Source organism: Zeus faber, assembly GCF_960531495.2.
Source record: "Zeus faber genome assembly, chromosome: 17".
Taxonomy (NCBI): Eukaryota; Metazoa; Chordata; class Actinopteri; order Zeiformes; family Zeidae; genus Zeus; species Zeus faber.
In genome coordinates, this window is record NC_137204.1 from 29,613,270 (window position 1) to 29,627,769 (window position 14,500).

The window sequence follows — 14,500 nt, forward strand, 5'->3', positions numbered from 1 at the left end:
TCTTGTTTTGGAGGTCCATGCTGGAGGGGGGACACACACACACACACACACACACACACACACACACACACACACACACACACACACACACACACACACACACACACACACACACACACACACACACACACACACACACACACACCTAAAACCAGAAAATCTCATAATTTTTATTATTTATTTTGATTTAATTTATATCCCCCTTAGATTCAGAATATAAATATATTCTCAAAATAAATATGTTTTCATATATTTGATGGTAAAATGATAAACATTCTAGATGGAACAGTCAGCACCTGTTTGTCAATGACAGGTTAATATTCAAGCAGTCAGGCGGGCGGGCGGGGTCGTGGCCCTCTCAATTTGGGGCCCCTGTGCTCACCAACCTCAAATGTTGTTTGTTTTTATTTTTGTTTTCCGGCCAAATGCAGCGACTGTCACGGCGCCGGGACTGTTTGGTGCACGACTCTTCATTTGCACATTGTGGTCGTTGGTCTTCAGGTGTTTCAGTGGCTCCGGTCGAGCCGACTTAACTGTAGCCGGCCGAGCGGCGGGCGGGGTACAAGTGCCTTGCCTCAGGGCACTTCCACAAGTGGCCAGCCAACGCAGGGATGCTTCCTCAACCTCGTCTTGGAACCAGCAGCCCCCTCCCGCCGCCGCCGCCAGCCAAAAAAGAAAAGAGCTGTAAGCGTCAGCTTGGCCACCGGGGGCAGTGTTCGCACGGTGCTCAACCAAGAGCAAAGGAAGGAGTTTGTAGAGTGACGTGAACCTTTTAAAGTCTTCTAACTTGTTTAGGATTTATATTGTCACGCAGAAAAATCTAAAAATTTCACAAAATGTAAAAAAAAAAAAAATGTAAAACTGTAAATAATGTAAACACACAAAAAAAAAATGTGAATAGGTTTGTAGATAGGTTATTTATTTGTTTTTGTCATCTGGATGGAGGAAAAAAAAAAAGCTATTAAAAAGTTATTTTTAAAAGACTTTTTCTTTTTGACGCTTTATTCATCTCAAAGGTTTTGAAATTGGCCTCGTTACCAATATAAACATGGACGTCATTTATTTTAAACAAATGGGAAAGTTTTTATACTAAAAAAAAAAAAGGGGGGGGGGGCATTTAATTTTGGCATAATATTACAAAATGTGGGCGTTGCTACATCATCAAGGTGTTTTTAATTACATTTTGACAAGTTATGTCAACTTTATGACATTTTTGGAGGATGACAAAGTGGGTGATATTTATTATAACGTCAAGGTTTTTTCCATCCATGATTTGTTTTGGGACATGACAAAATCATGAACAACATGCAACACGCCCTGCGGGGACTCACTGCGTTCGATGAGGACGCCGCGGTGCCCGTCTCCGGTTTGGACCAATCCTTTCTTCTTTTCATCGCTTCCGTCGGCGGGGGATCCACAACAAAGTCAACAAAGCAGCGGATACTCCAAAAAAAAACCCCAAAAAACCAAGTATTTCCAATCTGAACGTCTGAGGTCGGGTCTCTGTCCTCATCCTAAATTCCCCGAACCTCGCCCTCGTCCTCTTCGTCGTCTTCTGTATTTTTAAATTCTAAATGTTGTTCCTTCTTCTGAGAAATTCCCCCCAAAAAACACCTGCTCCATTTCAAATCAAAATCCCATCTGCGAGCGCTTCCTCTTCTGCTGGGACGACTGGGACGCTCGGAGCCCTGATGGTCCCTGCGAGGACTGGGACTGGACCTGGGACTGGACCTGGGACTGGACCTGGGACTGGACCTGGGACTGGACCTGGGACTGGGAGAAGAACTCTGCAAGTCCTCGTGGAGTAGTGACTGTTTTCCGGGTCAGCGCTCCGCCTTCTGAGCACTGGGTGGAGGTCAGGGCTCCGTAGTCCAGCTCTGTGGTGGCAGCAGCGCCTCCTTCCTGGTGAGGGAGGAAGTGCGGCCAGTGGGGAGGCTCCTGGGGGGAGGGAAGAAAGGGGGGTGACAATCAGGATGCTGTCCATCTAGACCATCCATCCATCCATTCATTCATCTATTCCTCTTCCATCCACCCTTTCATCTATTCATCATCCTTCATCCATCCATCTATTCAAAATCCATCATCCATCTATCATCTATCCATCCATCTAAAGTGATCATCTGTAACATTATTTCGTAAACAAAATAATGTGGATTTTTGTGATGAGGTGCTGCCTCAAAGTATCGTACATGGGTTTGATACTTTGAGGCAGCACCTCATAACAAAAATCCATTCACTGTATATTGGTCTCCTGCTCTCAGTGCTGTTTCTCCATTGTTGGTGGTGGGGTCCGCCCCTCAGAGCCCGTCCACTTGACCCGTAGGTTTGGAAAAGTGACTTTCAGGTAAACGCCATCGACCTACACCCTCCACACAACAAACACAAACAACAGAGCCCAGCGCCATCTTGACCTGCGACTCCAACCCGTCGCTCCACCTGGGGCTCGGCAGCAGGGAGGTGTAGCGAGGACCGGACGACCCCTGTGGCGCCGCAGCGGGAGGAGTAGTCGCGTGCGTCGTCAAGGCAACGGGCGTGGCCGGCCGAGAAACCCCACCCGACCTCAACGGGGAGCGTTCCCCCTCCCCGCCGTCCGCGCAGCTCCTGGGGCTGGTGGCGGTGGAGCAGCACATGGAGCTCTCCAGGTCTGTGTGGCAGGCGCCGCTGGACACGAAGCTGCCAGAGAGGTCGAACATCTGGTGGAGCCTCCTCCTGGCGTCCTTCTCCTTCCGCCTCTTGGCCCTCAGGGCGGCGGCTTGCTCCTTCCTGTTGAGGCCCAGCTTCTCCGCCCACCAGCTCCTCCACCCGCTCTCGCCCTGCCAGGACCGCGTCAGCCGCTGGCTCAGCTCGGCGGGCCAGACCCCCGGGTCGGCCATGACGGGGAGCTCCTCCTTCCGGAGACGTGGCAGGCTGGTGCTGCTGTGGAGCAGCAGCGAGCCCGTCGCCATGCGCTCCTTCAGGTCCCGCTGCAGGCCCCGCAGACGGGCGTCCTCGACTGGGTCGCGGTCCGGCCGCGGCACTTTCAACTCCCTTATTTCCACCTGGGGGTGCGGCCGGCAGCCGGGTTCTGTCCGGTCGCGGCTACTTTGCTTCCGCAATTTGCGGAGCCAGCGCTTCCACGACGCGAGGGCGTCGGCGCCGGGCGCCGTGGCCACGGGATACCCGGCCCGGGGGCCGCTGGCCCCCTCGTCGGGTCCGCCGGGAATGCGCGGGTCTCCTTTGCCGTTGCCGCCGGCGTCCGGACGCTCCTGCAGCCTGTCGTTGACGACCACCTCCAGCCCCGAGAACACGCGCTTGAGGCGGAGCTTCCCCGAGTCCGAGTCAGAGGTGTCGGGGGACTGCTGCTCCCACTCCGGGGTTTCGGGTACGAAGCCCAGGCTCTGTGTGGGTCCGATCACTTCCTCCTCCTCCTCCTCCTCCACCTCCTTCTCCTCCTCGCTGGAGGTGTCCTGCACCTCCTGGGATCCTCCTGGGAACCCAGGACTCTGCCATGAGGTTTCTGGGTTGGTGCTTCTGGCCTGAGGCTCCTGGGGGCCCCCGACGTCCCACTGGGGCATCGCAGCTCCATCTCTGCTTCCCGGACGCTGCGGCTTGAGGAACTGGTAGAAAATGTCTCCCACCTCCGTCAGCTGCAGGACGCAGATACAGTCCCCACCTCCTCCGCCTCTCTGCTGGAGGCAGGTCAGCCCTGGAAATATATATCAATCAGTTACAGTGTCAGTAGTGTGAGTTTAGTTTTAAATACTAGAATTAATCATACATTAAATAAACATATTTACGAGATAAATGCTAATAAAACACCCTTCTTTACTAAGTCATATTGAAATAAAAAAAAAAAAGAAAAAATCAATCAATAAGTATTTATTCACCTGCAGCCGGCAGGGACAGCCTGCGCTCCAGGGCCTCTGACAGGTGAGGGATCTGGACAGGAAGCTGCGCCTGAGCCGCTCGGGGCCCGAGGAGCTGCAGGGGAGGACCAGCGGCGTGGCAGGCCTCTGACCTGCCACCTAACACACACACACACACACACACACACACACACACACACACACACACACACACACACACACACACACACACACACACACACACACACACACACACACACACACACACACACACCCCAACATTTTGATCATTAATTTTTGTTGTACCTCTACTCTACCTCCACCCTCTCTGCCCTGCCTCTACCCCCACTTTGCCTCCACTCCTACCTCTTCTTTACATTACATTGCATTCTTCTACCCCTGCTTCTACCTCTTTTGACCAGTTTGACCAGTACCCTAGCTATACTCTACCCTGCCTCTACCTTTACCCAACCTCTTCTATTACCTCTACTCTCCTTCTACCTACATCTCCCTCTACCCTGCCTCTATTGTCCCTCCATCTCCACCCTACCTCCACCCAACCACCACATTCCCTCTAATCGACCACTACCCTGCCTCTACCTCCACGCTCCCTCTGCTCTCATGGACCACCACCTCTACACCTCTCTACTCCACAGGGAACTTGAACAAACAAATCCTTTCGGGTACAAATGAATATTCTTTACACGTTGAGAGAAATCTCACCTCAATGTAAGATTTGTGTTTGAGAATCGAAAAGCAAAATCACACATCACCATCCCAAGACGCCCCCGCCCAGCGGGCAGAGCCTCCGACTGACCTGAGTACTGCAGCATGACCAGCTCCTGGGAGGTGGAACCCAGAAGAAGCTTGGTGGTGCTCGCTCCGCCCAGGCTGGAACAGGAAGGGGCGTGGCCCGGCAGGACGTGCCCAAATATGGGCGGGTGCCGCATCATGTGGTCCAACTTGACCATGGGAACGGAGGGAAAACGTTCGTCCAGGACGTAGGCCGAATACTTGAGACGGAGGGAGACAGAGCACCACCACCACCCATTTGGGAAGGAGAGGAACATTCCACGACAACAGTTAAGAGTTGATATTTCACCAGTCAACCAGAATCCACGTCGCAGAAGACCCCACGCTCACTGTCAGGGGCGGTTGCCAAGTTGCCAAACATGCATCAGTTCACGGTTGCCAAGACTGACTCAACGGGGGGGAATTCTAATCATTTTATGAATGAGTGACAATGACCGTATCATCACTTCAATCCATTCAATAATGTTATTAGAATATTTAAGAGGTTCTTGTCACCCGGTCGCTCGGGGCAACGGTTATTGGCGGGCGCTGCGTATCAAATTAAAAGAGGAATTTCAACTCCACATACTGACATCCTAGTACTTTTCACTTATTTCATCCCTATTTCGGTTCTACACGCGAAACACTCACTCGGCGAACTAAGTAGTACGCTGGGTGGTGGAAGTGCCGTGTGTACCTGAGTGGTCACCAGGTGGTGGAAGGGGTGGGCGTCGGACAGGTATCTGGTCAGTGTCACCCTCTCTCCACTCCTGCACTCCGGAGTCTGACCGATACGAAACAGAGCGCAGGTGCTGGAATTCAAGGCCTGGAACGAGCGGGCGAGAGAGAGAGAGAGAGAGCGAGAGAGAGAGAGAGAGGAATATCTTAATGTGATGTTTTCAGTGTAATGTCCTGGTCGTCACCGTCCTCTGGAAAAACACCAAGTGGTGCTTTGTTGACATTTACAGGGCGCAGTGGTACAGGGATGCTATTACTGCTATTTGTTTACAGTTAATCCTCATGTCAACCAAACCCTGTTGACAGCAGTACTGACAGTACTACTGATAGTTAGTATCCCGAAAAGACCTAATTTATTTTTTTTTTATCCTTATTTTCACCTCCGATAAATGACACTTTGACTTATTTCACTGTGTTCCACATGAACAGCGTTGTAGCTTTTTGCTGCCCGGCGCAGGTTGCAGTGCTGTTCTATTTAAAGTGCACAAAACCACAGTTTGCATTAGTTTGTGTTGAGTATCTGGACGGTGGCGTCGTTGCCCCCGACGCCGCTCGTACGCCCTCGGGCCTCGGCGGCGCCTCACCCTGCTGTCAGTGAGCTCCAGGCCCGTGCGGTCGGCGTACACCATCACCCTGGGGTGGGCGGAGAACTCGCACCATCGCCACAGAGAGTTGGCGTTGAAGAACAAGTTGCTGTCCTCCTGGCGGATCTTCTGCATCCTAGAACACATCAGTAGTACTGGTTATAGTTTTACTGCACAGCTTGTCCTCGTCGTCATCACCACCATCACCACCATTACCACCACCATCATCATCGCCAGATCTCACCGCGCTACTCCTCACAGTTTTCGAGCCACACACATGCAAAATACATTTACATGACCGGCTCCCGGCGGTTTACAGAATATTCCACTTTTTGTGCAGAAATGTCGCCGGTGAGGTTGCCCATGGCAACGCTTGGAAACATTATGGGAACTCCACACACACACACACACACACACACACACACACACACACACACACACACACACACACACACACACTTACAATTTTAGCAGGAATTGTCACCTGACAACAAATGTACTGGTAACAAGTGTCCCGTACTGGTTGTGCTTGGTGTACTCACCCCTTGCCGACGATCCAGAGATGTGCTGCTCCGTTCTCAGCGGCCACCAGGACCTCCCCCAGCACGTGGGGGCTGCACACACAACACAGTTTATTCATCCGGAAACGTGAACCCCCTCCCCGCCCCGCGGCGTCAGTGCCTTGCTCCCGGGCTACACAGGGAACGGAGGCGGCGGCGCTGCCTACCTGGCGGCGACGCAGGTGGCGGGCGCCGCGCTCTTTACCACCTGCAGGAGGCGTGGCTCCTCCTCCTGGTTGAAGCTCCACACGCCGCAGAGGTGGTCGGAACGCACGCAGAGACAACCTGCGCCGACAGGAAATAAAGACGGCGTCAATTTGAAATGAAACGTTGCACCTCAGCACCGCCGCGGCGTTAATCAAAACACAGCACGTTGCATTGAGAGGGACATGTGCTCCCGTGTTGTAATAATCAGGCTCGGTTTTCTGTTTTACTCAGTGAGCAGCGTGTCATAAGCAGGATAATGTGCAGCCAGACGGTTATCACTAAAGAACCTCCTTCAGGGAGACAGACAGAGGGACAGACAGACAGACAGACAGCTTCATCTGCTCACAGTCGAGGAGCAGGGAGGCGCAGCTGATCTGCCTGATGGGTCCTCGCAGGTCGAAGTAGGGCGTCTTGCCGCTGCCTGTGTCCAAGCGAGGGGTCCCGTCGTCCTGATGCCGCAGCTTCACCCGGTGGAAGTCTGAGGCACTGCGTTAAAGAAGCTGTGGTCGGAGGCGGCGGCATCGCGTTGCTTTGCCAAAAACACCGATGGATTGGAATACTGATGGAGGTCAATGCAAGTTATGTGGGACAAATCCATAAAACGGAGCTGGAATCCAGATGGATTTCAATCAGAGAAACACCCACGGTGAAATTCTAGGCCGATAGCGATACTTAAAATAACTATTTGGCCGATAGCTGGTTTTTATTTTTTATGTTGTTATTTACTCCCCCTTTTGTGCCGGGGAAACAAAAAAACCTTCATTACAAAGACATTTCTGATCTGTTTTAAAGTCTTTCAGCCCTTCACCACACTGTCTTTGAATGAGCACTAATTCAGTCACACTCGTTCAATACTGTGCGGGCTATGGTTGTCTGACAGTTTTCCGAGTTCCTGTGAGTCCAGCTGAACCGGAGAGCCGTGTCCGCCAGCTAACCCACGCCTTAATTGATCCTGGACGGTGTTGGTCTCTCAGACGGATTAAAGTAAAAACGAGAAAAGGAAATGCTACAATGGGTCTCAAAATCTACTTTGGCGGCCATTAATATATCTGGGCGGGCCCCGCCCCAGTCAACTCTGTATGTGGGAAGCACTGCAACATTTTGCAGAATTGATGCGACACAACGGATAAACATCGGCCACTGCCATCAGGGAGGGTCATCTTATTTGCCGATCGGCTGGTGGCGGTCAACAAGGCTCGTATCAATCATTATCCCTCATCAACAAGTTAGAGTGTCCGGTGGTGGAAGGCTGAAAAGGACCGAACCGTGTTCCACGTGAGGGCGAAGACGGCACCAAACGGGAAATACTCTAAAAAACACAAAACGCTCACGAGGAGTGAGCCGGCTGCGGGATACTGAGGCGGTCCAAGGCCTGGCCCCCGGGGTAGATGAGGCAGCCCGACCGGGCGGGCCCCGAGCCGCCGCGCGGGAAGGGGACGTAGGCCAGGGCGCCCCCGGTGGCTCGCTCTGAGAACCGCAGCCGCTCCTTCTGCTCCGCCAGCTCCTCCCGGAGGAGGTCGGCCAGCAGCGCGGGAGGGATGTCGTGGATGACGTCCCCCAGCAGGTGGTCGTACAGGGCCACGCGCCGCTTCCGGGAGTTGTGCTCACATCTGGGAGGGCGCGGCAGCAGCGTTTCGGTTCAATAGTTAAAAGATAAACATCGCAGCATGATGTAACCGTTCTCATGCACGGTGGCCTCCTGCACTTCGGGCACAAACGGCCCTGTGCAGGGGCCAACCAGCCTTTCAGGGGCCATTCGGGGTTCACAGTAATTTAAAGTGGTAATCCATGATTCAATCCCAATTTCAATCCCAATATTTGATCTCAGCTGACACTTTATGAGAAACAGCCGTTCAATGCCCCCGCCCGACACGCTGTTTGCATGGTTTGTGGCGTGGTCCGCCTTTCCCGGCGAGAACGATTTGAAGTGTTGATTGGAACCAAATTAAAAGTGAGTAAATAATGTAGTTGTGTCAATAAAACAATGATGTCACCACATCCACCATCAATACATTTACTTTGAAACCAACTGTGTGATTTTTTCTTTTACTTGTTCACACCTTTCAGATTTTATATGAAGTGAAGTTTTAAACTCTTTTTCATGTCCATCTGAGAAGACCCAGCTTTCACACATTATGGGATGTGAAATCCAGACGCGTCCGCTCGGTTGCGCCGTTCCAACCGTCGGACGGGTTTTCAGATTCCGCGTAAAAGAGGCTTTAACTCCTGAGCTACAGCCCATAATGCTCACTGCAAATGTCCCAATTTGGACAGGAAGTCTCTGCTGTGCCACATGTTGACCGCGTTCCTGGAGAGACGATCCTGAAACGGCAAAGAGACACCGAGGCTCCTTCAGTCGGTTTGAGAACTTGTTAATTATACTGTTTTTACACACACACACACACACACACACACACACACACACACACACACACACACACACACACACACACACACACACACACACACACACACACACACACACACACACACACACACACACACACACACACACCTTCCCCCGCCTCCCACTGAAGCAGAAGGCCTCCTCCAGGGCCTGGCCCATCGTGCTGAAGGCGTCTCTGTGGTTTTCTAAGTAAAAGTTCTGCATCTGAATGAAAAACAAAGGATTCAAAACACTGGATATTCAATTTTAAGACACTAAAGGACAAAGAGCGTTGGTGAGATTACTCTAAATACAGTGTGATGTTATTTATAACTTTATACTCTGACAAGGTACCAAAATCCATTTTATTTATAAGATTCGCACATATTTAAAAACATGGTGAACTCTGCTACCGTCTACTGGCTGGAACATCGCAGATAAAAGTCAAGCTCCGAAAATAATAAGAATTATAATAAAAATAATAAGAAATTTATAATAATAAAAATAATAATATGAATTATGATAATAAGAATTATAATAATAAGAAGAATTATAATAAAAATAGTAAGAAGGATTATAATAATAAAAATAAGAAGAATTATGATAATAATAATACAACTAGTATAAAAACCTGATATCATCTAGACTGACCTGCTGCACAAAGTCTGCAGAGTCTGGAGGAGGAAAGGAACAGGGGAGGGCTTGAGGAAAGAAAGAAAGAAAGAAAGAAAGAAAGAAAGAAAGAAATGATCATTTAAAGGAGAACTACGATGCTCCTTTTAAACAAGTTAAAATAGGTCTCTGACGTCCTCAGAACATGTCAAGTTTTTGCAGGATAAAATATCAAGATCATGAAATGAGACATCTATCCATTCATCCATCCGTATCCATCCTTGACATAGGGTCATACATATATGCAGTGAAATGTCCACCCATCTGTTCCCATCCATCCATATCCATCCATCCAGGGCAGTCGTAATAGCACCACCTACCGGCTCCAGGGGGCAGTAGAGGGACAGCCACAGGCTCGGTTTGAAGCCACCGTTCTCCTTCAGCTCGATGCCTTGACGTGAACGTGAAGTCAGAGCCACGGGTGCAGGACGACTGAGAAGGAGAAGGAGAAGAAGAAGAAGAAATGCTACATCGACAGATCGAGGAGAGCAAGACTGGAAAGATGAGGAACGTTCCATCCTTTAAGCCGACAGTCTAGGAGCTAGGAGACAGTCTCGGGGCTAGGAGACATTCTAGGGGCTAGGAGACAGATGAGGAGCTATGAGACAGTCTAGCAAACAGTCTAGGAGCTAGGAGACAGTCTAGGGCAGGGGTGCCCAATACGTAGATGGCGATCAACCAGTGGATCCCAAAGGTCGTGCGGGTAGATCGCAAGCCATTCAAAATTATTATTATAATTATTTTTTAACCGATCTGACCAACATGTTGAATGAGCTTCGTTTAGAGCAAAGACAAAGGAAAAGACAAAACCGTGCTCAACATGATCAGTTCAGTTCGTGCTTTCAAATGAAAAAGGCCACTTCTGTCCTCAAAGCTGCAGCGCCATGATTTGGGGAACTTTTCGAAACCTGGCATCAGAGCTGGAGACCCCAGGGAAGGCGTGTGACAGTGCTACACAGAGCAGATTGTCTGACGTTGACAAACGCTTTCAAGACTCTACTTTACTGGAGCCCATCGCTGCATCGATGTGCTGCCCATTTAGGGAAGATGTTGAGGTTGATTCACTCCAACACTGCTCCACCTGAACTGCTCTGCGGTGGAGGATGAGATGTTGACACTACAGGCTGACCTTCAGTCCAGGGCTCTTGGACAGTTTTGGTACTTAAAAGTACCCAAACCTGCGGCCTCGTTGACTGCATTATTCAGCTCTGCTTATTTATGCGAGTCAGCCTGTTCCCACATGAAGATTGTTCAGTCCAAGTAGCGTTGCACCGTGACGCAGGATCATCTGGAAGCTGCTTGAGGCTGGTCCCCAGCAGCGACCGTCCGGACGATGCAACCCTGACGACTCCATCCAGTGCAAGTCATCGGAGTAAGGTAGTGACCATGAAGGTATTTAATTGTATTGTGCCGTCAGCGTTCATGCAGTGATGCAAGGTACGCCAACATATATTGTATACAGTATATGAAGTATACTCATATACAGTACATACATAAATAAATATATCTAGCATTTTTGAATGCAGGTAGATCATTTTGACCTGGTCATTTTAAAAGTAGCTTGCAAGCCGAAAAAGTGTGGGCAACCCTGGTCTAGGGGCTAGGAGACAGTCTATCAAACAGTCTAGGGGCTAGGAGACAGTCTATCAAACAGTCTAGGGGCTAGGAGACAGTCTATCAAACAGTCTAGGGGCTAGGAGACAGTCTATCAAACAGTCTAGGGGCTAGGAGACAGTCTATCAAACAATGTACGAGCCAGTCCAGGAGTGAGAAGACAGTTTAGGGGGCTCGAGGGACAGTCTATGAGCTAGGAGACAGAGAAGGAGCGTATGAGACAGGCAAGGCTTTATTTAAAGGAGTCTCCACCGCTGGATTCCTTTACTGCGCTCTATTTGCGATGTGACGTCGCAAATACTTTTTTAAAAACTTCTATTCACTTATTGTACTTGTTAGTAATTATTATTTACTTATTTGTTTTAGTAAAATAAAGAACCTGCGAAGTGTCTACCTGTCCAAAAACAACAACAATAACAACAACAACTACTACTACTACTACTAGCCACCAGAGCGTTGCATTGTGGGTAACGGGACGGGAGCGCCGCCATGTTTAAGTGTAGAACGTGTGTATGTGAGTCCAAACACAACAACAACAACAACAACGACAACAACTCGTCCGGTGAAAATACAACCTGAAGAAAGAAAAAATGATTAAAAAAAATCCGCATTCATGTCGCAGTAAACGACCCCGAGCATCCGAGTGAAAGGGCCGCGTCCTCCTCGCGGCGTGTCCCGGGGCTCCGCTCACCTGGCCGCCCGTGCCGCCGCTCAGGACTCTCCCGTAGGAGCCGAACCCTCCCGCGGCGTGGCCCGACACCGGCTCTGGGGGCCCGCGGTTGTAGAACGAGGGGAAAAGCTGCTCCGGGAATTTAAAATCCATTTTGGGGGGAAAAAAACAAAACAAAAAAAAGGAGAACGGATCATTCACAGTCGTTTAGAGACGGTCCCTCGTCTCCGGAGCACGGAGTCCGGACACGCTGCTGCTCGACCCAGCTGACGAGAGGCGGCGAACCCGCTCAATTCCGACATCAAGCCCACTTCCAGTTTAGTCCGGATGTATGTATATATCCCTGGGTTCCGGGGGACGGAGCCGGAGCCGAGACGACCCCCCCAAAAACGCCGCAAATCCGGATCGTGGACCCGGGGAAACGTCAACACGTGTCGAGCGATCCGGCGTGGGGCGCGCTGCGTTCAAGGCGCGTGGGAGATTTGGGGACCACTGCTGCGCCCCGCTGCGACAGCGCGACGCCTCTCGCCTAAAGGAAGGGGGAGAGGGGCGACCACGTACACCGGCATTCAAAGTCGTATGTCGCCCGCGTTAACGGACCCGCCGTCGCGACGACATGGCCCGACGCACCGTAAACGAATCGGGAAGTTCCCCTTTATTTTGGGAACACGGTTAACTTCCATGGAAAGTGTTGCGTCGTGTTCGCGTTGTGCAGACGTGCGCGGTGTGGCTCGTCGCGGCTGAATTCGCAGCGTGTGTCCGCGTCTTCTCCAACTGAGCCGCGACACCAGCTCGTCGTCGCCGACGTCCGAGGTGCGACCGAACGGCTTCGATGCGGAGTCCGAGGGACGCGGGGGCGCGGACAGCTCGTGCTGCGTTCCAGTGAGGAAGGAACGCGGAAAAGGCAGCGAGACGAGGTGTATATACAGTTTATATACAGTATACAGGTACTCCACCTGTATACTGTATATATACAGATTATATACAGTATACAGGTACTCCACCTGTATATACAGATTATATACAGTATACAGGTATCCTCTACCTGTATACCTACACACACACACACGTATATATACTATCTCACTCTCTCTCTCTTGTAGTACTATATATATATATATAGTACTATACTATACTATATATATACTATAATACTATACTATATATAATATATAATATACTATACTATATTGCAGTACTATATATATATATATAGTACTGCAATTACTCTACTATCACTACTATACTACTGCGGCAACATGGCGGCACACGCGACACAACAGTGCCAATCTACCAGTTGACCGTTATTCGTTCTCGGTGTAATATTGGTTTGGAAAGTATCTGTTTATTAGCGGATCAATAAGTATGAACACGTCACTCCCAACGATTAGAGCGCGTTCAGGCGTCGGGATGTGTGGGACGATCACCTCACCAAGATGGCGGTCTTATTTACGTGTGTGTTGCAGTGCGTCAACGTTTGGGCGCACTTCCACAGGGAGTCCCTAGATGGCGCTCGAGACGAGGTTTCAGCTTCTCGTCTCATTATTATACAGGTAGAGGAGTACCTGTATACTACCTGTATACTGTACACACACACACACATATACTGTATGTATACAGTATATAGGTACTCCTCTACCTGTATACTGTACACACACACATATATATATATATATATATATATATATATATATATATATATATATATATATACTGTATATGTACAGTATATAGGTACTCCTCTACCTGTATACTGTACACACACACACACACACATATATATATATACTGTATATGTACAGTATATAGGTACTCCTCTACCTGTATACTGTACACACACATACATATATACTGTATACAGGTACTCCTCTACCTGTATACTGTACACACATATCTATATATATATACTGTATATATACAGTAAACAGGTACTCCTCTACCTATATACTGTACACACACATATATACAGTATATATATACTGTGTATATATATATACTGTATATATTCTGTATACAGGTACTCCTCTACCTGTATACTGTACACACATACACGCATACAAACACACACACACACACATATATATATATATATATATATATACACTATGTCTCCCTCTATATATATATTACGAGTACTCCACTATACTATTACTACTATACTACTACTACTACTACTAGTAGTACTCTACTATATGACTACTACTATGCTACTACTACTATACTACTAATACTAAAACTAGTTCCATACTACTACTATTATTATTACTATATGACTACTACTATACTACTACTTCTACTACATGAGTAATACTGCACTGCTACTAGTACTCTACTAAACTACTTATTATTACTATATGACTACTACTATACTACTACTTCTACTATGAGTAATATACTGCACTGCTACTAGTACTCTACTAAACTACTACTAC

The 14,500-nt window shown here is 49.2% G+C and overlaps 1 protein-coding gene across 1 annotated transcript; it reads right to left on the reverse strand.

The window, feature by feature from the left end:
• Positions 1-25: 25 nt before the first annotated feature.
• Positions 26-12,494, reverse strand: taf1c (TATA-box binding protein associated factor, RNA polymerase I subunit C). The gene is made up of 15 exons (XM_080017741.1): positions 12,090-12,494; positions 10,105-10,216; positions 9,764-9,813; positions 9,242-9,337; positions 8,978-9,048; positions 8,083-8,336; positions 7,073-7,204; positions 6,687-6,804; positions 6,502-6,573; positions 5,960-6,095; positions 5,335-5,463; positions 4,663-4,858; positions 3,867-4,004; positions 2,412-3,685; positions 26-1,938 (listed from the first exon to the last, which is right to left on the reverse strand). Exons 1-15 carry the CDS (start codon positions 12,219-12,221, stop codon positions 1,630-1,632), a joined length of 3,219 nt encoding a protein of 1,072 aa, XP_079873867.1. The 5' UTR covers positions 12,222-12,494; the 3' UTR covers positions 26-1,629.
• Positions 12,495-14,500: the final 2,006 nt, after the last annotated feature.